Here is a 24,430-nt window from a genome sequence, read left to right on the forward strand (position 1 = left end):
ATGGAAGGGGGGTGGCCCACTGGAGGCAGACTCCTGCTCTGCCTCGCTGTCAGCCTCCTGCTTCAAGGTAAGATGGGGCCAGAACAGGGAAGACTAGAGTATGGTTCTGAAGAACTAGAAATTTCCCTCGAGCACCTGGAGGACTTTCAGAATTAACTCGTTAAATATTTCTTCCATGATATCTGTGTCTTGATTTCCTTTTGGTGACAGATAGAAGGGCGTTCCACCGATCAGGACACACAGCCTCCCTCTGTCTCTACCTGACAGGCATCTACCAAACTGCCCCATTTCACCACCTCTCCAACTCCACCTTTTCATCGACTTCCAGTGTCCCTTCCATCACCTGTCATCCCACCCTCCCTATCTCTTTTTCCTTTGATACAATATCTTTGAAAGAGGGGCCACTAATTTTAAACATGCCCTGAAGGAGTAAGCAAAACAGCAACAGAGGGTAAGGAGACAGCTGAGGAAGAAGGAAGTGGATATTTTGCTTCCACAAGGGAATATTTGTTCCCAGTCAGGGTACATACCTTAAATATAATGGAGATGAAGAGGAGCAGGCAGAGAAAAAGATCACATAAAGATGAAAATGGGGCAAAGATTCTGCTCAGGTACCACCCAGGCAGCTCCCTTGTCATGACCAAAAGACAATATCGCACGAGACACACTGTGTGGTTGGCGCATGGTAAGTTCTCCATGGTATCGCCTAGTGATCCCAATGCTGGAAATAAACTCCAAGATGTCTGAGATGAGCAAAATAAAAATGCATAGCACCAAGGTAAACATCCATTCAGAGTATCTGCTACACATTTCCCGTATCTACCTAATTAATGCGGTTGTTTACTTCTCTTATCTTTTTGATAAGTCAGTTCCTGCAGATGTCTCTGAGGAAGAAGTACAGAAGAGAACAGCCTAAGAACAGAATACCTAAGAACAGCTTAAACTACTGGTTTTAGGGCAGTGCTCAGCTGCAATACTAGGTGGACCCAAGAAGCTTGTGATAGGTACACTAGAACACTCCTTGAAGTGGCTGCCACTGCACCAAGGCTGATTTGCCTATAGATTTGGGCAGGTTTTGCATGAGGACGAGACAATGGGAGTAAGGATAGAGCGGTGACTAAGTTCACCACTTGACTTCCACCATTTGCCTACCAGACCAGCTCATCCTCTCTGGCCCTGGCAGGAAGGGGTTTGGCCTTGGGGAGTTTGGGCTCGGAAAGGATTCACCTGTTCCTCCCAGTATGTCCCCTGGCAACAGACCCTCTCTCACAGAGTCTGTTCTCTCTCTACAGGAAAAGGTGACACTTTCACCATCAATTGCTCAGGCTTTGACCAGCTTGGGGTGGATCCTGCTGCCTTCCAAGCAGCGTTTGACAGAAAGACCTTTCGCCCAGTCATCAACTATAGCAACCCCACTCAAGTCAACATCTCCTTCACCCTGTCTGCCATCCTGGAAGTGGTGAGACATGGTTCCCACCTTCCATAGCTTCTTTTTAAAAAATTATTTATTTTTAAAGAGAGAGGAAGGGAGGGTGGAAAAAGAGGGAGAGAAACATCAATGTGAGAGAGAAATATCAATCAGTTGCTTCTCATACGCAACCCGATGGGGGACCAAACGCACAACCCAGGCGTGTGCCCTGACCAGGAATCGAACTGGTAACCTTTCTGTTTGTGGGACAATGCTCCAACCAACTGAGTCACACAAGCCAAGCAAGGCTCTATGTCTTCTAACAGGGAACAAGGATCCTCTGCCCTGTTGACCCAACACTGTACTGGTCCAGTGGTGAACAGTAGGTACTCCGAATGGATTTCCTATAAATAGAGGGGTTTCTTAGTGATGGGGAGACATCAAGAAGAAGGCTGCAGTGATATATTTTTTAGGAAGGATTTCTCCTTGATTCCTTTTCTTTCTGGATGCTCTAGAAGGAAGTGGTCTGTCTGTCAATTAAAACCTGAATTGTACCTAAAAACAAGAGGAGACAAGCAAGGAAAAGACAGTCCAACATTTAGAACTATGCCTGGCTCAATAGATCAGTAAATATCAGTAAGAATGTGAAGTGGGGATGGGCCACGTCTTTAGGCACTAATGACCCTGCACGGGAATTTCTTTACCAGGATGCACAGCTCCAGCTTCTGACATCCTTCCTGTGGATTAATTTGGTAAGGCAGATTCAACTCTCCCCTTCCCACTTCTACTTATAGGTTTTATTTGAAAAATAATGTAAAGGTTTTCTAGTCTGAGCCTCTACTCAATGTATAAATCTTTCTGAGACCAAATAACTCCATTTAGAACTGTGGGGACACAAATCTCCCTGAGCAACTTAGGAAGGCAGAAATGGTGACCCAAGAAAATGGCCAAGTGGTTGCAAGTGGGTCCAATCTATCAATGCATTCCTGGGCCTAAGTGGTATTAAGCTATATTTAAGATCTGCCTGAATCAAAGGCTATTCGTTGGTACTTTGTCAATGACACATGGCTGGATAAAGAGAAGGAGGTAGGCTGCAGTCATTAGGGACATGAGTGGAGTTGGTGGATCAGAGTTTAAAAAAGAAACGAGAGAGTCGGGAGAGGTTGACTGGACAAGCTCCATCATCCCTTGCCTCGGTTTCCCCCTTCCCTCCCTGCAGATATGGGACAATCCTTTCATTAGTTGGAACCCAGAAGAGTGTGTTGGCATCCAGAAACTTACTGTATCAGCAGAAAACCTGTGGATCCCAGATATCTTCATTTTGGAAGCGTGCGTATCTGGGCTGGGGAAAGCCAGCATGGAGCCCACCTGCAAAGAACAGTGTAGGGTCAAGTATAGGGCACAGAGACACTAAAAGATTCAGACGGGGACACGGTTTTAATTAACTGACTCCCACAAAGCACTATGAGGGATAGATGAGACAAGATAGAGTGACGTTAGGGGAATAACCCAAAAGGAGAGCACAGGTGGGGAAGACCTGGAGAGAAAGGGAGACAAAAGCTGATGAAGGCACCCACAGCACCCACCTCTCCCTCCCTCTCACAAGCAGCATGGATGTGGATCGGGCACCTTCAGGTCTCTCCGCATATGTCAACAGTGAAGGTCGAATAAGGTATGATAGGCCAGTGCGAGTGACCAGCATCTGTAACCTGGACATCTTCTACTTCCCTTTTGACCAACAGAACTGCACTTTCACCTTCACTTCCTTCCTCTACACAGGTGAGTGAGACTCGTTCCGGCAGCTATTTAAGATCCAGGGGAAGATATTTAAGTGGTATCGGTATTACAGGGAAAGCTTTGGATCAGCATTCCTCAACTGTGGCTGTCCACTAAAGCTTTTTAAAAATACCAATAACTGCATCACCCCAGAGATTCTAATTTAATCATTCCAGGTGGTGGCTCAGTTACTGTTATTTTTATATATCTCCCTAAGTTTTGCTAATGTGCAGAGTTAAGAATTACTCCTTTAATTCCTCAATGAAGTTTAAAAAAAAAACCTACTGCTTTAGATCTTGGATGGCCCTTGCCCTATATCTGACCCTGAACTACTGCACCTCTATAATTTTTAGCTCATCCCTTTTAACTTTAATAGCTAACACTCTTAAACCAGTAAATCAGTGTAACTGAATGCCACTAGATATCACGTGGCAGATTTGAATAAACCAATCACTATAATGAGCATGCATGTAATTATAAAAATGTTGAACTGTTCAAGATTGATTCCACTAAAACAGCATCAGACAGCCGGGGAAATGAGAAGGAAAATGGGAATGATTTACGTTTTGAGTCATGTCCAAAATTCCCATAAAACCTTTGACTCACCCTTGTTTTCAACAACCAACAACAACAACAAAATCAGGGCTGCAGGCCACACACATATGGATTGCTGGTCCTGTAACCCCCTTCTGAGAAGCTCCATGCCCTGCTTTAAAAGGACAAAGAGAAAAATTTGTTGAAGAAACTCGGTGGGGGAGGAATCGACTTCTGTGGGCAGAAGGCACTGAGCTGCCCTGGCCTCCCTTGCAGTGGACAACATGCTTCTGGGCATGAACAAAGAAGTGTGGGAGATAGCAGACACGTCTCGTGACATCCTTCAGACCCAGGGAGAGTGGGAGTTCCTGGGCATCAACAAGGCCACCCCGAGGCTGTTGGTGGGCAACAGTGTATATGACCGGATCATATTCTATGTGAGTCCAGAGGTTGCTCTTTGACTTTTGGTCCCAATTGTTCTGTGGTCTTCCTCTTGATCTAAGGCTCTTTGAGATACAGAAAGAAACTTTAGAGGTGGTAGACACACAATAAGTGTATAGATGATGGGTTGCAGAATTATGAACCTGAAACCTGTATAACTTTGTTAACCAGTGTCACCCCAATAAATTCAATAAAAAGGAAAAACTAAAAGAAGCTTTAGGGGTTAGCAGCTGCTCCCCACTCCACCCTGTACCCTAGTGGCCCTAAAGGAGGATGCCCAGGACCTCTGCCTTGCACAGAGGAGGAGCAGCTGCGCTCCTACCAGAATGGAGTACTCACCATCTGATAGTGCCAAGGGCCCTACTTGCCGATAAACATCTACAGTTGTATTCCTAGCAGGTTGGACACACACACAAAATTAGAAAACAAATTAGGGGCACTTCTGCAGAGGAGCACAAGTTACTTAAAGAGATCACCCCATAGAGAGCCAAACAGCACATCAGCAAGGATTAGACAAATAAACACGCGATTGAGCTCCTGCATCAGTTAATTGCCACGTTCTCCACAATCTCTCCTTCCCACCAGGTGGCCATCAGGCGCAGACCCAGACTCTATGTCATAAACCTTCTGGTGCCCAGTAGCTTTCTGGTTGCCATCGACGCCCTCAGCTTCTACCTGCCAGCAGAAAGCGGGAACCGCGCCCCATTCAAGATAACCCTTCTGCTGGGCTACAACGTCTTCCTGCTCATGATGAATGACTTACTCCCTGCCAGCGGCAGCCCCCTCATCAGTATGGCCCCTCCCACTTTCCAGGGAAGCTAAGGCAGCAGAGCACAGGGAAGGGAACCTGGAGAACCAGCTGCCTCTCCACTTAAGGAGGAAAGGGTTTCTGTAGAAAGATTTAATTTGGGGAAAGAGGCTGAAGAAAGTGTAGAAACGATTTGCCCTGGTTTATTTATAGTTTACTTTGCCCTCAGGTGTCTACTTTGCTCTCTGTCTGTCCCTGATGGTGCTCAGCCTGCTGGAGACCATCTTCATCACCTACATGCTGAACCTGGCCACCACCAAGCCCCCACCCATACCCCCGTGGCTCCATTCCCTGCTTCTGCACTGCACCAGCCCAATGAAATGCTGTCCCACTGCTCCCCAGAAGGGAAACAAGGACCTGGGCCTCACCCCTGCCCACCTGCCTGGTAAGGAAGTCAGCACTGCCCACACTTCCTCTTGCAACACCTCCACTTCTCTGCTCCTGCCTCCTTCCCTGTCCCCCTCCCTCACAGGTGATCTTTGCAGCCTATAGCTCGGTCTCTCTTTTTCTCTGGAGGTCTGAAGGAGCCTGTGGAGTTTGTGGGGAAGGTGCCAAGTCCCCAAGAGGCAGAGTTAAACGGGTCTCCTGGGTCAGCAAGGGGCCAGCAGGAAGACAAAGCTCAACAGCAGCACTTAGTCAGCCTATGGGTGCAGTTCAGCCACATGATGGACACCCTGCTGTTTCGCCTCTACCTGCTCTTCATGGCCACCTTTGTCATCACGGTCATCGTGCTCTGGAACACCTAGATGGACATCCACATCCACCTCTCCCTGCAAACCACAGTTTGAGTTTCTCCTTGCCTTAGAGCCAGCCAGGCTCTGGCCTCTTTCCTAATCTTAGCCACTTATCCCCAGTGACTATCGTGTCCTCTTCTATATTCCCAAAACTTCAACGCAGCCCTTCCGAGTAGGTTTGGCACAGCCGTGTCCTTCTCATATACCACGGTCCTCATTCCTGCACACTGTTAGTGTCCCTCTGCCACACCTGACTTCTGACCCCTTTATTAACAGAGGTCCAGATCAGTGGAGTCTCTCCTTGATTGACTGTCCCAATAAATAACTTTCTAGGAAGTGGTGGCCCCTCAGTACATTTATGATAGGTCCACAAACACTGAGGTGATACTTCACCCTAAACAGGTGTAACATGATTTGATTTTAAGTTTTTCAGACACTTTCAGAGTTTAAAAGAATAAAAAGATCAAGTCTCATTTGCAAGAAATTACCTTAAAATAGTTATAATTGCAAAATATTCCTTTCATCATTATTTCCATTTCATTCTTCTTTACCTCTCTCATTGCTAAAATTGATCTTTGAAATAAATATTGGGTCATTGTTTTATTCTGACCAGTTCTTCTGATCAAACAGAGAAGGCTTTCTGAATATACATGATTGGAGGAGGGCCAGGAAGACAGTTAAGGACCTCATTTAAAAAGTTCAAGTTAGCCTTCCCTGGTGTAGCTCAGTGGAGCATGGGCCTGTGAAACAAAGTATCGTGGCTTCAATTCCCAGTCAGGGCACATGCCTGGGTTGCAGGCCAGGTTCCCAGTAGGGGCCATGTAAGAGGCAACCACACATTGATATTTATCTTCCTCTCTTTCTCCTTCCCTCCCTTTCTCTAAAAATAAATAAATAAAATCTTTTTTAAAAATTCAAGTTAAATAAATTGTCATACTGCCACAGGATGGAATACTTTGTGACCATTGAAAGTGAGAATATAGATCTATGTTAATAAACATGGAAACAGATCCATGACCTATAAAGTAGAGAACACAAGTTACAAAACAGTATGTATATATTATTTCTCTTAAAAAGAGAGAGACAGAAAAAGAGAGCACTAAAGAGGAATGAAGAGAAAACATATGGATGTCTAGACACCAAAACATGAACAAATTTTATCCTGGATAATGAAATTATGAGTGATTGCTATTTTCTTTTATATCTTTATCTGTGTTTTCTTAACTGTTCTTAATGAACAAATATTATTTTTACTATCAGAAAATCCTATTTTAATTTTTAAAATATTTTTTATTTTTTAATTACAGTTGACACACAATATTATGTCAGGTGTACGATGCAGCGAGTAGACATTTCCGTAACTTACAAAGTGATCCCCCCCCAATATTTTTAGTACCGACCTGGCACCATGCACAGTTATTGCAATATCATTGACTGTGTTCCCTAGACTGTATTTTACATCCCATGACTGCCTGTAACTACCAATTTGTACTTTTTAATCCTTTCACCTTTTTCACCCATTCCCTCCAACCCCCTCCCACCTGGCAACTGTCAAAATGTTCTATGACTTTTTCTGATCTGCTTGTTCATTTATTTTATTTTTCAGATTCCACATATAAGTGAAATAATATGGCATTTCTCTTTCCCTGTCTGACTTATTTCACTCAACACAATACCTTCTAGGTCCATCCATGCTGTTGCAGATGACAAGCTTTCATTGTTTTTACTCTTGCCCAGCAAAGCTATCGTTTAGAACTGAAGAACAGATAAAGAGCTTTCCAGACAAGAAAAAGCTAAAGGAATTTATCAGCATCAAACCAGAATTATAATAAATGTTAAAGGGTCCTTTTCCAGAAGAATAAAAAATAACTAGAAATATGAATACTAAAATGGTAATAAATACATATCTATCAACAATTACTTTAAATGCAAATGAATGAAATGCTTCAATCAAAAGACATATGGTGGCTGAATGGATAACAAAGCAAGACCTTTACATATGCTGTCTACAAGGGACTCTCTTCAGGTTGAAAGACACGCACAGACTGAAAGTAAAAGGGTGGAAAAGATATTTCATGAAAATGAAAATGGGGGAGGGGGAAAGCTGTGCTAGCACTACTTAATACCAGACAAAATAGACTTTAAAGCAAAGGCTATAACAAGAGACAAAAAAGGACCTAGCAATTTCACTTTTGTATATTTATTCAAAGAAACCCAAAACACTAAATTGAAAAGACATATACATCTATATGATCATTGAAGTATTATGTACAAAAGCTAAAATATGGAAGCAACCTGCATGTCTATCAGTAGATGAATGGATAAAGAAGTGGTGCACACATACAATGGAATAAAACCCCCTTTAAAAAACAAAAGAGTTTCCAACCTGGCTGGCATAGCTCAGTGGATTGAGCGCAGGCTGGGAACCAAACTGTCCCAGGTTTGATTCCCAGCCAGGGTACATTCCTGGGTTGCAGGCCATGACCCCCAGCAACCACACATTGATACCTCTCTCTCTCTCTCTCTCTCTCTCTCTCTCTCTCTCGCTCTCTTTCTCAAAATAAATAAATAAAATCTTAAAAAAAAAGAACAAAATGGAAGATAAAAAAAAAAGAGTTTCCTATCAATAGCACTTCAGCCCTAGTAGCTTGGCTGGTTAGAGCATCTCCTGATACACGAAGGTTGAGGGTTCAATCCCTCACCGTGGCACATTAAAAAAAACAACCAGTGAATGCATAAATGAGTGGAAAAACAGCAACAACAAAAACAGTACTTCACACCTTCATCAGCAGCTATCATCCTGGGGAAGGCTTCTAACAACTAGCTAGGAGCAAGGCCCTGAGGAGAGACAGAAATTGAAAGAGGAAGTGAAAAAATACCAAAGAAAAATATCTGAATTATATTTCAATTAGGTGAATACATACATTTCAGGGATTTACGTACATTTCTGCCTCCCCTAAGAGAGTGTGCTTTCCTAAAGATTAGGTACAATGTCTCGTCCATTTTTATAAATCAGTATACGGTGCCCTGCCCAAAACAACATAGGTGCTTAATACAGACTTGTTAAATGATTATATGAATGAATGACAGCCAATCAAGAATCACTATTTTACTAGCTCTAAATGTAATCCCTTTATTCCATCCTGGTATAGTGTATTTTGTTTTCGCACATCTAATATGGAGAATTAGCAGCCCACTTTTACCTGTGAACTTCACTATCTTTGAGTTCTTAGAGATGTTATTTATACTCTGGTGAGTTAATCCCTACTTGCAAATTATCTTATGTTTTCTTCTTTTCATTACTTTGAACTATTTCTCCTTCAGAAACCCATCCTTGACTTTTGCAATAACTTAAAATGAAGAGTGTTTACCACATCTTTGAGGAATTTCAAAATTCTTAAGATCACCTTTGCATCATTTTTTCTTTCCCATCCCCACATTTATATTTCTCTAAATGTTATCTTGCAATTTTTTTCCATCTTGTCATATGTGACTTTAGGTTCCAAGGTTATTATAATTGGCAATGTCCTTTGCAAAAGAAAAACCTGTTCATATGTTAGGGTTGGGGTGAGCCTTGTAGTTTAAAATATGACCTGACAGTGAAGGAAAATATTTTAAGCTAGAACTGGCCTAGATATATCAGCAGACATGTTAGGGACATTTCACAACTTAGGAAAACCTGCTTCTGGTTTCTGATGACCTCTCATTAAAAAAAATTATATGTACACAACTATATACATATGTAATTATCTATAAATATTGTGAAGTAGCCCTTTTGATAATAACTTATTTCCTTTTCCTCCATTTTCTATTGTAAACTTCTGTTACGTGCATTGGAAATTTATGAAGTCTTTGTAAAAGCCCTCTTCATTCATAACTTGATAGTTTTCTGTAATGGTATGCTTGGATTCCTTTCCCTTTATTTTTTGTGTATCTACTGTAAGGTTTTGCTTAGTGGTTACCATAAGACTTATATAATCCATCTTTGGGTTATAACAGTCCATTTTAAGCTGGTAACAACTTTACTTCAAACCTATACAAAAGCTCTACATTTCATACTCTCTCTCTCCGTGTTTTATGTTTTTGATTTATATACACCCTTTTATATTGTGTATCCATTAACAAATTATTATCATTATAGTTATTATTAATTCCTGTCTTTTAATCTTTATTTAGAGCTAAAAGTGATTACCCACCACTATTATAATATCAGTATTCTGAATTTAATGATATATTTACCTTTACAAGTGAGTTTTATACTTTCTTTTTAAAAAATATTTATTTATTTATTTTTAGAGAGGGAAGGGAGGGAGAAAGAGAGAGAGAAAGAAACATCAATGTGTGGTTGCTGGGGGTCATGGCCTGCAACCCAGGCATGTACCTTGACTGGGAATCGAACCTGCGACACTTTAGTTCGCAGCCCGTGCTCAATCCACTGAGCTACACCAGCCAGGGCTTAGTTTTATACTTTCATATGTTTTCATTTTAGTTATTATCATCCTTTTGTTTCAGTTTGAAGAACACCCTTTAATATTTCTTGTAAGGTTTGTCTGGTGGTGATGAATTCCTTCAGCTTCTGTTTCTCCAGAAATCTTTATCTCTTTTTCAATTCTGAAGAACAACTTTGTTAGGTAGAATATTCTTGGTTGGTAGCTTTTTTTCTTTCAGCACTTGAATATATCATCCCACTCCCTTGTAGCCTACAAAGTCTCTGCTGAAATATCTGCTCACATATACAAATCTCATTGGCTTTCAGAGCTGGATATTTTGTGACTTGTCCATCAAGTGGGACCTTAAAAGTTGGGATGCTAGATGTACAGTCCAAACCCTTCACCCCTCAGGAGAGGGTTCACTCAATTACATGGCGTTGCATTAAGGGTTAAATGTATGGTGAGAATACGTCTCCATCTCTCCACCCATTTCCATGTCAGTATTTTCTCATTTGACTGATGTGTAGGAGTCACTCAGTTAGTTTTGGGATTTCTATGAGATGGAATAGCTCTAGGTGACTGGGGGAAGAGGGAAGTTTAGATTCCTATGTCACCATCTTGGTCCCCTGTCTAAATTTGTATGTTATTAATTTTTAAAAGCGTTACTTAAATCACAAGAAAGTGTGGAGGGATCTGTTTGCTTCTTTTTGTAGAAGATAATAAGTTAATTCAAAAATACATATAAAAATGGCAACTGTGGAAATGGAAACTACCCCTGCTCCTAGTCCCCCACCTACAGAAAAAGAGAAAACAGAATCTAACCAGGAGGTTGCTAACCCAGACCACTGTATTAAACATCCTTTACAGAACAGATGGGCACTCTGGTTTTTAAAAAATGATCAAAGCAAAACTTGGCAAGAAAACCTTCAGCTGATCTCTGAGTTTGATACTATTGAAGACTTTTGGGCTCTGTACAACCATATCCAGTTGTCTAGTAATTTAATTCCTGGCTGCGACTGCTCACTTTTTAAGGATGGTGTTAAGCCTATGTAGGAAGATGAGAAAAGCAAATGAGGAGAACGATGGCTAATTACATTAAGCAAACAGCATGGACAAAGTGTCAGTGGCTTTTGGCTATAGACACTGCTGGGCCTTATTGGAGAATCTTTTGATGACTACATGATGATGTATGTGGAGATGTTAATGTTAGAGCTAAAGGTGATAAGATAGCAATATGGACTACTGAATGGGAAAACAGAGATGCTGTTACGTGTGTAGGGAGGGTATACAAAGAAAGGTCAGGCTTCCTCCAAAGATGACGATTGGTTATCAGCCCCATGCAGATACAGCTACTAAAAGCAGCACCGCCACTCAAAATAGGTTTGCTGTTTAAGAAGACACCTTCCGAGTGTTCTCATAGGAGACTACACCAAGCAACTGAGATTTGAGATCTGAACCAAAGCCTCGTCAAAAGCAGAATGGACTGCTTTTACATTTGGTTTCCATATAAATGTTGCAAAGATGTAAGGGAATTTTCATTTCCCTTTGTCTTATATTTCTGTGTTCATTTTTAAAAAAACTTTTTGGCTAGAGTGTCCACTTACCCAGTCAAAGAATTACAGCACACATCATCCCCAGAATCCATAAATGTGTTTCTGGCCCACTCTGTAATAGCTTAGGCAAATTATCATTACCAACATTTTACCCATCCACAAAGTTGAAAAAGAACTTGCATTTCTATAACTTACAGGCAAAAAGTTCTGTTTATGTTCCATTGTGAGATGTGTAAATAATATCAATAATAAAGTCATGGAACATCACTAAAAAAAGAACAAAGTCTTACTATTTATGCTCCATTATGCTGGGTGAAAAAAAGTAAAGGGATGGCGAAGTACAAATTGGCAGTTACAAAACAGTCATGGGGATGTAAAGTGCAGCACAGGGAAAATAGTCACTAACATTGTAATAGCTGAGTACGGTGCCAGGTGGGCACTAGAATTATCAGGGTGATCAATTTGTAAACTATATAAATGTCTAACCACTGTGTTATACACCTGAAACTAATGTAAAATAATATTGAGTATCAGTTGTAATTAAAAATAATAATAAAACAAAATGTACCCATGGGGAAAAAACTGAAATGTTATATAACAATGTAAAATGAAAAGTTAAAGTCCTTCTGTATGTCCTGCCTACAACTACTCATGTCTTGGAAATCTTTTACAAGCGTCTTCTCAAGCACAGCCATTTTCCTTTCCTCCAAGTAGGTAATAGCTGTCCTGAATTTTGCATTTACTATTATCTTACTTTTTGTTTTAGTTTTATTGCACATGGATGCATTTTAAACTATGTATTATTTAAACGTGTACACTTTAGAATGTACATACATGTCATATAATATCATACTTCATATATATTTTTTAAAGATTTTATTTATTTGTTTTTTAGAGAAGGAAGAGAGGGAAAAAGAGAGAGAGAGAGACATCAATGTGTAGTTGCTGGGGGCCGTGGCCTGCAACCCAGGCATGTACCCTGACTGGGAATCGAACCTGTGACACTACTTCACATATTTTGCAGTTTGTTTTTATCATTCAATATTATGCTCTTAAAATTTATGAATATCAATGGGTAAAGTGAAGTTAAGCTCTTTGTTGCATAGTATTCCATTACACATTCTGCACTAATATACATGTGGTTATCAAACATGTGAAATAGTGCTCACTTCAGCAGCACACGTATAGTAAATATCTGAAATATGGCTATTGTGAAAAGAAGAGAAAAATGTGGCTATGGTGACTGGGAAATTGAATTTTTTATTTTAATTAATTTAAATTTTAATAGCCACATGAGACTAACAGTGCAGTGCTGGTATAGACGTAGGAGTAGAATTGGCAGGTCCTATAACATATACATCTTCTTTTTTTTTTTTTTTAATAGAGAGACTTGAGATTTTCTTTTTTTTTTTTAATATTTTATTTATTTATTTTTAGAGAGGGAAGGGAGGGAGAGAGAGAGAGAGAGATCAATGTGCGGTTGCTGGAGGTTATGGCCTGCAACCCAGGAATGTACCCTGGCTGGGAATCGAACCTGGGACACTTTGGTTCCCAGCCCGCGCTCCATCCACTGAGCTACGCCAGCCAGGGCTTACATCTTCTATTTTAAGGGACCCTAACAAATTGCTTTATTCCCACCCACAGAGCATAGGAGTTCCTGTGGCTCTACTGACTCACAAACACTTCCATTGTCAATGAAATGTGAATCGGAACTATCTGAGGAGCTTCTAAACACACACACATACCCTTCCCATAGGAGTGGGAGGGTATGAATGCGTGTATTATCAAAAAGCTCATCAAGTGATTTTCTACCCACACGTTCCCTGGTAGCCTCAGGGCTGCAGGCCTTTGGAGACATTAGACAAGGAAGGGTAAGCCCAACAGTTCTGTTTTAGAACAACGGCGAAATGAAGGATTAGGCTGGGGGAAACTAGATACCTAGAGGAAACCTGGTGAATGAGCTATCCCAATAGTGCAAACAAGGGTATGCAGATCCACACTATGGTGCTAGCTGTGGAGACAGATCTGGTAGCCAGGTCCATGCCACAAAAAAGGAACTTAACTCCTCAATCAAGTTTCTTAACTCAATATTGACAATAACCACTGATGTCCGCAGCTGGATAAAGGACACATTTCTAGGTCTGCAACACAATAATTACATGGTCTTTTTAAAAAGATTTTACTTATTTATTTTTAGAGAGAGGGAAGGGAGGGAGAAAGAGAAAGAGAGAAACATCTGTGTGTGAAAGAAACATCAATTGGTTGCTTCTCACACATGCCCAACCTGGGGACCAGATCCCACAACCCAGGCAAGTGCCCTGACCAGAAACCAAACTACTGACCTTTCCCTTTATAGGGCGATGCCCAACCAACTGAGCCACACTGGCCAGGGTAATAATTACATGTTCCTGCCTTGTGAAATTAGCAGGTGTCCCCACAAAACTATTCCTTTCCCAACGTTCCATACACATTCTCTGAAGCACAGTAACTTCAGGAAAGACCTGACAAGGCCTTTATCTTCCAAGTCGCCCATTTTCCCTGAAAAGTACTTAGAACTCAGATTTAAAACCACTCATCTAGACAAGGTTGCTAAACAGGCACTTCTCCCCTAGTCTAGGCCTAACTGCCTCCCTGCCTGGAGCCTGGAAGACATACCCGGACAGGGGTGAAGCAGGACACTTGCTGTGACATCGTTGGCCACAGCCTCTCACCTGGGAGTGGTCACCTGTCATGAACCATATTCAAAACCAAGAACCAAGGTGTGGTCTGAGCTCCTTTAAGCTCAAGGGTTTGGGGGCTACTGTTGAGTCCCCAGAGAAGACTTCAGAAGAGAAGCATGGAAGGGGGGTGGCCCACTGGAGGCAGACTCCTCCTCTGCCTCACTGTCAGCCTTCTGCTTCAAGGTAAGATGGGGCAAGAACAGGGAAAAATGGGAATGCTGTTCTGGGCAAAAAACCCAGAAACTCTATTACTCTCCAGAACTAGAATGTAACCAAAATAGCTGGCTTAAACATTGCCTTTCTTTGTAGTATCTGTGTTTTTGTTTCCTTTGGGGACAGATGAAAAACCCATTTCACTGATCAGTACACAGCCCCTCTCTCATCTGCCTGCATAGGCATCTACCAAACTGTCTATCCTACCATTTTACCACAATCCCACCCCTTTATAATATCCAACAGCTCCTTTCTGCCAAAATATAAATACTGTGGCCCTGGCCGGTGTGGTTCAGTGGGTTAGGCATCACTCCACAAACATGAAAGTCACCAGTTGGATTCCCAATCAGGGCACATGCCCAGGTTGCGAAGCAGGTCCCTGGCTGGAGGTGTGCGAGAGGCAACCGATTAATTTCTCACATCAATGATTCTCTCCCTCTCTTTCTCTCTCCATTTCCCTCTCTCTAAAAATAAATAAATAAAATATGTTTTTAAAAGATATAGTAACTGTGGACAGGGTAGCTTGGTCCTATTAACAATAACATAACTCCTTACCCACCTCACATGGGAAGACCTTGTAGAAGAAGTGCATGGAGGGAAAAGGACAACATTTGCTTCCCTTAGTATCTTTCTCCTTAGCTTGGACATGTACCTTATGAGTTAACCAACATGGGGAAAAGAGTGGAAGAGGCATGGGAAAGAACTTGCTAGGCTATAGTTATGGAATAACCACAGAGCCACCTGGGGTTGGGTCGCAGGTGAGATGGGCAAAAGGGCTTTTATATCTTATTGTATATCTTCACTGTCCACATGGCGAATGATCACTGAAATCTTCTCAAAATGGTGATGGTGAAAATGGCTCCCACTGATCTTAGAGGAAGTCATTGAATTGGAGAAGGGCGAAGAAAAAGCACACAGCAAGTAGTCAATAAATTCGCATACAACTTCCTTAAGTCTCCATGTAGTTTACACTGCACTCATGTTTATGTCTCTCCAAACTTTTCCTTTCAGAATATGGGAAAATATGAAAGTTGGAAGGGGAAATTGAAAAAACTTTAGGGAAATTTTGGTTAGTGTCTATGAGGAAGAATCATAATAGAGCTAGAGATAAAAAGGACGGTGGAACAAGAGCCAAACTTTAAGTGCATCTAAATGTTGCAACTGTGGAAGGAATAAGACTCCCCAGAGAGCCTATTTGCATACAGATTTGGGTAGTCTTTACATGGGAGCAAAAGCACAGGAAGAAAAGGATGAGCCCTGAGCCCTGAAAGGTCAGCTCACCACATCACCTTCCGCCATTTGCCTAGCAGACCAGTGCATCCTCCCAGCCCTGGCCCTAAGAGCTTGGCCTTCAAGAAGGAGGGGCTCACATGCCTCACCCCATGTCCACATTTTGTTTCTCTGCTGAGAGGCTCTCAAACCCTGGCACTCTTTTCACTTAGGACACACAAAAACCCTACTCCCATCTCCTAAGGTCTCTGCTCTCTACAGGAAAGGCAAACACTTTCACCATCAACTGCTTAGGTTTTGACCAGCATGGGGTGGACCCTGTTGCCTTCCAGACTGTGTTTAAACAGAAGGACTTCCGTCCAGATATCAATTACAGCATCCCCACTCAGGTCAACATCTCCTTCCCTCTGTCTGCCATCTTGGAAGTGGTGAGTTCTGACTACATTCTCTCCATAGGCTGCTAATAGAGAATAAGGAGTCTTTACCCTGTTAACCCAACTTCACACTGGTCCAGTGGTGAGCAATGAGTCCTCTGAATGGAGGTTGTACAAGTTAGATGTTCATCCCATGGGGTGGAGAGATATGAAGGAGGATGCTGCAGTGACATTTCTGAAGGGTACATTTGTCCTTGAGTCCTGCCCTTGTGGAAATATTCTATAAAGAACATATCCCCAGTAGGTCTCATACTGGCTTTTTCCCCCTACAACCTGCTTTTTGCTTACGAATGAAAAATTTTCATTCAACCTGCATTTTTCAGACCCACCTTTCTTGGAACTTGTGAATAAAAAGCTGAGCAGTCATGTGGGACCATTTAGGAAACAAAGGCAAGAGTTAGATTAGGACCTGATGGCATTAATGCCTCATGGCATTAATCATCCTGGATGGTTTTTTTGTGCGTGTGTGTATGTGTGTGTCAGAATGCACAGCTTCAGCTGCTGACGTCATTCCTGTGGTTAAAGATGGTATGTAATGTCATCTTTCTTATCTTGCCTTCCTTTTTTTTCTGGCTTTGCAAAAATCACACTTCTGGCTTTGCATTTGACAGTGCCCAAGAGAATAGAGGTATCTAACTAGAATGAGGCCAGTAGTTTTCTGGGCCGCCAATCAACTTTGAAAGACAGATGATAAATACAGGAAGAAGGAGGACAATACAGCTGGAAGCCCCCAAGGAAGCTTTAGGGCCCAAATATATGTAGCACCCAGCTTAAGATTTCCCTGAGTGGAAAATGAAAGCCAGTAAGATTGTGTTAGCTAGAGAAGGGAAGGCATTATTGTGAGGATAAGAAGACAAACCAGAGTTCAAAAGAAAGTGAGCTAAAAAAAAACAGCATACATAACAACGTGTATAGTACGATCCTGTCTGTGTAAATAAAAATGAATGTTGGAATATGTATTAATCTTTTTCTAGAATGATACATAAGAAATGATTAATAATAGAACTGAGCTGGGGATATGAACAGAGCCAGAATGAACTGAGAAGGAAAAAGATTGCTTTTTATATTGTAACTTTCCAGAATGATTGAATTTTTATCATATACCCATAGTACATACATTTAGAAAAATACATACATATGTATATATTTTTAAGGGAATGGAAGGGCAGGGGATGCTGACATAAACTAGTTCCAGGTTTCAGCCATAACCATCCCTCTGTGCTCTGTGCTTTAGACCTGGAATAACCCATTCATCAGCTGGGACCCAGAAGAATGCAGTCATATCAATGAACTCACGGTGACAACTGAGAACCTGTGGCTTCCAGACATCTTCATCGTGGAATCCTGGGTATCAGGGCTGGGGAAGCTGGAAGGAACACCTTTTTGCAAGGAGCAGACCCGGTCTGCTGGGCAGTGCAGGGCAAACCCTTTCCATGCAGCCACTAAAAACTTATTTCAGGGAGGAGTACAATCACAGCTCATCAGCTTCCCCCCAGGACTGGAAAAGTGGTGGGCACAAAAGATGGCAGAGTGGCCATCACAAGCAACACTGGGAAGCCTTACCTTAAGAGAGAAACTTAAACTGACATGAAACCAGAACCTTTACTTCCCTCCCCTCCTGCTGCCTTAGCATGGATGTGGATCAGACCCTGGAAGGCCTCTCTGCGTATGTGACTAATGACGGGCACATTGTGTATAGCAAACCAATGCAGGTGACCAGCATCTGCAGCCTGGACATCTTCTACTTCCCCTTTGACTAGCAGAACTGCACACTCTCCTTTGGCTCTGTTCTCTACACAGGTGAGTGGCAGTGAGGGTTTCAGTTTGGGGTAAAATGAGATCAATTAGTGGGGTAGCAAAAAAGTACACACAGCCAGAGTCATTTTAATACATAAAAATGGGACAGTCGAGTATCTGCTAACTAGGATGATGTGGATGGTGAGGTGGGGAACTTAGGAAAGGATAAGACTTCCTGAGAAAGCCCAGAATGAAAAGCAGGCAATTGAACAGCAAGGAAGTGATACCTTAGGGCACTCTGAAAAAGGTAGCTAAATCAGTTTTCTAATTCATCTCTCTGAGCCCCGCACAAGTTGGGACTGAAAGCAGGTTGAATGAAAATTCATCTCCCCTGCAGTGGAAAACATGCTGCTGGGCATGGAAAAGGAAGTGTGGGAGATAGTGGACACCTCGTGTGACATTGTCCACACACAAGGGCAGTGGGACCTCCTGAGCATCAACAAGGCCACCCCGAAGATGAATGTGGGCTCCAGTCTTTTTGACCAGATCATATTCTATGTAAGCCCAAAGACTCTGGCACAATGTCCATCCCCAGATCTCCATCTTTAGACCCTTCTGAGGCCCACAGCCTCTTGCTTCTTGCTCCAAGACCAGGAAGCCCCTGGATATCATACCCCTTAGCCTTCCTCTCTCCTGAGTTCCCCAAATCAGCCCCCTTTCTGAGCCTGTCAACTCTGGCCTTGGTTTTCTTTGGCAGGCATAGGGGAATCTCTTTCTTTAAGATTGTATTTATTTATTTATTTTTAGAGAGGGGGAAGGGAAGGAGAAACAGAGAAAGAAACATCAATGTGAGTGAGGAACACCAACCGGTTGCCTCTCATACATACTCCAACCAGGGACCGAACCTGCAACCCGGGCATGTGCCCTGACCAGGAAGGAAACCTGAGACATTTTGCTTTGCATGCAACACCCAACCAACTGAGCCATACCAGTTAGGGTGGCATGGGGAGTCTTGTTAGCCATATGTAAGCTGCTCCTCATCATCAAGTCCCAGAAATAGCTCCTGCTGCAATGAGACACTAAGAAAGTAAGAAGCTAGAGCATCCTTAGGTCTCCCTTAAGTCTCTTAGCTTCACCTGGCTCTCTGCTCTCTTCCCCGCCAGGTGGCCATCAGGCTCAGGCCTGGACTCTATGTCATAAACCTTCTGGTGCCCAGTAGCTTTCTGGTTGCCATCGACGCCCTCAGCTTCTACCTGCCTGCAGAAAACGAGAACTGGACCCCATTCAAGATAACCCTTCTGCTGGGCTACAACGTCTTCCTGCTCATGATGAATAAACTACTCTCTGACAGTGGCACCCCTCTTATCAGTATGTACCCTCTTCCCCAACTATTAGATAATGAAAAGAAGAAAAAAAAAGGAGGCAGGGTAGGCAGGTGACCTGGCTAGAGCTGCTGCAAATAAGCTGCAAATAAGGCAAAAAGAAGAAAGAAATCATCTCAGAAGGGCTCTCTGTGTGAGATGGAGAAAAGGAGGAAAAGGGGTTGGTAGTTCTTCTGGATTTGCCTCACTCTGGCGTGCTCCTTACCCCCGCCCCAGGTGTCTACTTTGCCCTTTGCCTGTCGCTGATGGTGCTCAGCCTGCTGGAGACCATCTTCATCACCTACATACTGTACCTGTCCACCACCCAGCCCCCACCCATGCCCTGGTGGCTCCACTCTCTGCTCCTCTACCGCACCAGCCCAATGAAATGCTGCCCCACTGCACTCTGGAAGGAGAACGTGGGCCCAGGGCTCACCCCCACTCACATGCCAGGTAAGGGAGGTCAGCACTGCCCATACTCTCTCAACTTCCACAACACCCTACTTCTCTAATTGTGTTTCCTTCCCACTTCATGGCGAGTATCTGTCATCTCCACAGGCCTGAAAGAGCCCAGGGAATTGGTGGGGAAGAAGCTGGAACCCAGAGAGGCAGAGTTAAATGGGAGCTCAGGATTGACAAGGGCCCAACTAACTGACCTATGGGTACAGTTCAGCCACACGATGGACACCTTCCTCTTCTACCTCTACCTGCTCTTCTTGGCCTCCTCTATCATCACCGTCATCATCCTCTGGAACACCTAGGAGCTGAGATCTAATGTGCCAGAGTGCCCTGGTGTTCGGGCTTCCTCAGCCTCAGCTGACCATCCCAGACCTTGCTGTTTCGCCTGTGCAGTCCCAAATGCACCCGTGACCCCTGTCCAGGCCTCCCTGCTCCAGTCACTGCTGACTCTCTCAAAAACAGGAAACCAACCCTGCCCCCCAACAGAACGGAAGATAGTGCAGATACTTCAGAAAACAGTTTGGCAGCTCCTCAAAGTGTTGAACATAGAGTTACTATATCACCTAGCAATTCCATTCCTACTATAAACCCAAGACAAATAATAACATATATTCACACGAAAATTTGTACTCAAACGTAGCAGCATTATTCATGATAGCTAAAAGGTGGAAAGAAACCAAATGTCTATTAACTGATGAATGGATTAAATAAAATGTTATATATCCATAAAATGGAATATCATTCTGCTATAAAAAGAAATGAATCACTAGTACATGCTAAAACATGGATGAAAGTTGAAAATGTGACAAAAATCTAGTCACAAAAGACCACATATTATACAATCGCACTTATATGAACTGTTCAGAATATGCTAATCATAGCTATAGAAAGTAGAGTAGTGGTTTCCTAGGCCTTGGTGGAGAAAGGGGCAGGTGAATGAGTAATGATTAATAATAGTTACAAGATTGGAGGTGATAAAAATGTTCTAAAATTAGCCCTGGCTGGTGCAGCTCAGTGTATTGAGCGCCGGTCTGTGGACCCAAGAGTTGCCAGGTTGATTCCCAGTTGGGGCACATGCCTGGCTTGTGGGCCCAGTCCCCAGCTGGGAGTGTGAGAGAGGCAACTGATCGCTGTTTCTCTCACACATCATGTTTCTGTCTCTCCTTTCCCCTCTCCCTAAAATAAAGAAATAAAATAATCTTTTCAACCAATGTTCTAAAATTAGATCATGGTGATGATTACATAACTCTGTATTAAATATACTAAAAACCACTGAATGGATAAATTTTCTGGTATGTAAATTATATCTCAATAAAGCTGTTAAACAACAAGAAAAAAAATAAATGACCCCACTGCAAAATTCTCTCCGCCCACCACTCCCCACTTGCTTATTTTCTCATTCCACTGCTCCCCACTGCCATCTCCTCGACTCTGGTTCCCGGACCCATATACCCAACTTCCACAGTGTTTGCCCCTGCCGTCCTCCACCATCCATGACTCCCAAGCGGCCCAACTGGACCTCAGATCCCCACTCACTGGTCAGGTTTTCACGCTTCCCTCCATCACCACAGCTTCAGTTCAGACACATCTTCCACCACTTCTAACTAAACGAAACTGTCATAGCCGGACCAGTTCAGGGCTCCTTAACAGAAGGTGGTGATTCAGACATTATACCTAAGACGGTAGTTCCCAGAGCCTTGAACTCTTTTGCATGGGGATGGAGGAGGTTGAGGAGTGCAGTGAGCAATAGCAGCCCTGCTTCACTTTCTGCAAGTGAAGGTGAAATACAGAGCCGGGGTAGCTAATGCCCGCACTGTTTGGAGGGCAGGTGAAGGTCATGTGTGTGCAACACGTCATCAGGCTTAAGTGAGACCTTCTGCTTCTACAGACAGTCTAGTCATCTGGCTCCCAGAATAGCAACATGGAATGAATAAATGAGTGAGGCATTCATTCATTAATTCATTCATTTATCCAACCTTTACTAAGTGCTTACTTATAAAGTAGACTTTTTTCCCTGAATGCTGTGGAAATGGCAATGAATAAGAATATATCTTATTCATTGGGAGGATCATATGGGAGGAAACTGATTTTCTAAAATAACAAATTAAATAAGATGATTCATATACTGACAATTGTGCTGAAGAAAATAAAAAAGGGTAATAGGACAGAGAATGACACACAGATTAACAGGATGTTCCAGGAAGGCCTCTCTGAGAAAGTGACATTCATGCCAGCCCAGAAATGAATGATGAGATAGGCCCTGGGCTGTCACACTGCTATACCCATGAGGGAGGGTGGGGTGACTGACAGTACCAGGCACTACATTTATAGAAGCCATCAGAGTAGCCAGAATCCTGGATGAGTGAGGTGAAAAGCTGGAGGGAGAGTCCCATGTTGGTTATTGGTTGCTATTGTGTAATGTTTAAGAATTGTGAGGGTAAGCACTTACAGTCCACTCAGAGCGTTTAGAACAGTGTCCTTCAAACAGTTTTGATCACAGAATCTACTTTACTCATCCGTTCATACTGCTTCACTCAAAAAAGAACTGGTGATAATATAGACTTACAAAGGAACAAAATTAAAAGTAGCAACAAACATTGCTAGAATTACATACAGATTTGCTTTTACTAGATACTATAGAAGAGAATATGAGTTTACACATGTCTTTTTAATTATAAAACAATGCCAGAAAACTTTAAATAGGTAATGTTTTTATTACACTTATCTTGACATTATATTACAAGTTATTCAACTAGCTTGTACTGTCTGAAAGTATATCACCAATGTAATGTCACTGCACAAGCAGATTTGGGGGAGTTTTATACATACATCCCCCAAAGAAATAGAGACCAAAACACAATACTAAATAGAGAGCCAACCACAAAGCAAAACTACTTTTGATGAAAATATGGGTCACAGCACCCTAACAGAGAATCAGACAAGCCACATGACATTAAATAGATGATGGATAACTAAACAAAGCTAGCAGTTTATTACTAAAGAGCATGCACAGCACCTCAGGTCAATGCTGTTGATGCACTAATTACAAAAGCCCTGGTAATAGAGAGAATTCCAGCCTTCCCCATGTCTGCTTGCAGGCAGTTTAGTGACATTTCCAGAGGCTACAGGATCTCAGTACAATGCCAAGTTTGAATCTTGAGGACACTTGGGTAATATGCAAATTTTGGTGTAGCGTTGCCCCATTTTAGCAATCCTGAATTAGCATGTTAGTATTAGGTAAAGCTAAAAGAAGTCGTGAAGAAAGGACTTCCTTCAGCCCTTCCAGAGGCCCTTACTGCCCTCTAGTGGGGACCCTACTCAGGCCTCCCTGAGACGGTTAGTGACCTTAGGATGTGTGCAAACCAGTATACTATGCATCATGTACCTACCTTATCCATGTATCCCCAACTAAAATTTGGACGCATTGTCAGTTTTCTTTTTTTTTTCTGATTTGTAAAATCATTTCTTTGAATAGCTTTTTAAAAATCTATAAATACCATTACATTCATAGATTTAGTGACTTGCCTTTATTAAAAAACTAAGTGACATGAACAGAAATATGAAAGCTGCAACGAAAACAAAGAACACATATCAACTAACATGCACCTGTAATTTCCATCATTGACCTACTGTTGAAGCTGACAAGTTGATGAGCTATATTTCCATTAGTCCTTGTTGTGCAAGAACGCTTCCCGTTTGAGAAGCAGTGGGTCCACAGTAAAAGAGATATGTGGGGGATTCTGCTGCAGCAGCCATGAAAGGTTGTTAGGCTAGGCTTTTCCTTGGCTCACACATAGAAAAGTTGTTTTGATAATAGTAGCCATCACTTACTGAGTACATACTTCCTATATTCAAAGTTCATTACATTCATTATCTCATTTGATCCTCACAGCAATTCTATAAGGTGGATATTTTTTATTTTAATTGTGGTTCAAGTACAGTTTTCTGCCTTTTACTCCCATCCCAGCCCACCCCACCTCCCTCCCGTTACCACCCTCCCCCTAGTTTTTGTCCATGTGTCTTTTATACTTGTTCCTGGAAACCCTCCCCCTTTTCCCCTGAAATTCCCTCCCCTCTCCCCTCTGGTCACTGTCAGTCTGTTCTCTATTTCAGTGTCTTTGGTTATATTTTGCTTGTTTGTTTGTTTTATTGACTAGGTTCTTGTTAAAGGTGAGATCATATGGTATTTGTCTTTCACCACCTGGCTTATTTCACTTAGCATAATGCTCTCCAGTTCCATCCAAGCTGTTGCAAAGGGTAGGAGCTTCTTCTTTCTTTCTGTTGCATAGAATTCCATTGTGTAAATGCACCGTAGTTTTTTGATCCATTCATTTACTGATGGACACTTAGGTTGTTTCCAACACTTGGCTATTGTAAATTGTGCTGCTATGAACATTGGGTGCATAGGTTCTTTTGGACTGGTGTTTCAGGGTTCTTAGGATATAATCCTAGCAGTGAAATTGCTGGGTCAAAAGGCAGGTCCATTTTTATTTTCTGAGAAAATTCCATACTGTTTTCCACAGTGGTTGTCTATAACGTGGATTTTAACATTATTCCCAGTTTACAGGTAAAGATGCCAAAGAAGAAAGAGG

The 24,430-nt window shown here is 42.3% G+C and overlaps 2 protein-coding genes, 1 long non-coding RNA gene and 1 pseudogene across 3 annotated transcripts in view; 3 read left to right on the forward strand and 1 right to left on the reverse strand.

Moving 5' to 3' along the window:
- HTR3C (5-hydroxytryptamine receptor 3C) lies at positions 1 to 6,157 on the forward strand. The gene is made up of 9 exons (XM_028505066.2): positions 1 to 67; positions 1,293 to 1,459; positions 2,116 to 2,160; positions 2,628 to 2,737; positions 3,018 to 3,187; positions 3,995 to 4,155; positions 4,745 to 4,949; positions 5,137 to 5,352; positions 5,484 to 6,157. Exons 1-9 carry the CDS (start codon positions 1 to 3, stop codon positions 5,711 to 5,713), a joined length of 1,371 nt encoding a protein of 456 aa, XP_028360867.1. The 3' UTR covers positions 5,714 to 6,157.
- The window catches only part of LOC118498821, a 27,055-nt gene continuing 3,589 nt past the window's right edge, over positions 965 to 24,430 (reverse strand). The window contains exons 2-3 of the long non-coding RNA XR_004901290.1: positions 16,772 to 16,779; positions 965 to 976 (exon numbers count right to left, since the gene is read on the reverse strand). This is a non-coding gene — a long non-coding RNA (uncharacterized LOC118498821). The remainder of the gene's footprint in view (positions 977 to 16,771; positions 16,780 to 24,430) is intronic.
- On the forward strand, positions 10,879 to 11,524 carry LOC114491091 (annotated as a pseudogene).
- On the forward strand, positions 14,521 to 20,254 carry LOC114490979 (5-hydroxytryptamine receptor 3C-like). Its single transcript, XM_028505111.2, is given in 9 exon segments — positions 14,521 to 14,587; positions 16,109 to 16,275; positions 16,765 to 16,809; positions 17,516 to 17,637; positions 17,912 to 18,081; positions 18,416 to 18,576; positions 19,182 to 19,386; positions 19,617 to 19,832; positions 19,938 to 20,254. Coding segments are annotated over 9 exon segments (1,356 nt in total). The 3' UTR covers positions 20,141 to 20,254.

The sequence above is a fragment of the Phyllostomus discolor genome, chromosome 2, assembly GCF_004126475.2.
Source record: "Phyllostomus discolor isolate MPI-MPIP mPhyDis1 chromosome 2, mPhyDis1.pri.v3, whole genome shotgun sequence".
NCBI classification, from domain to species: Eukaryota; Metazoa; Chordata; class Mammalia; order Chiroptera; family Phyllostomidae; genus Phyllostomus; species Phyllostomus discolor.

Bases quoted from the DNA above. Each gene is read 5' to 3' on its own strand.
- HTR3C (XM_028505066.2), top strand. From the start codon at position 1: ATGGAAGGGGGGTGGCCCACTGGAGGCAGACTCCTGCTCTGCCTCGCT. The intron at 2,738-3,017 runs GTGCGTATCTGG...TCTCACAAGCAG, and splicing joins GATATCTTCATTTTGGAAGC to CATGGATGTGGATCGGGCAC. The intron at 5,353-5,483 runs GTAAGGAAGTCA...TTTTCTCTGGAG, and splicing joins CACCCCTGCCCACCTGCCTG to GTCTGAAGGAGCCTGTGGAG.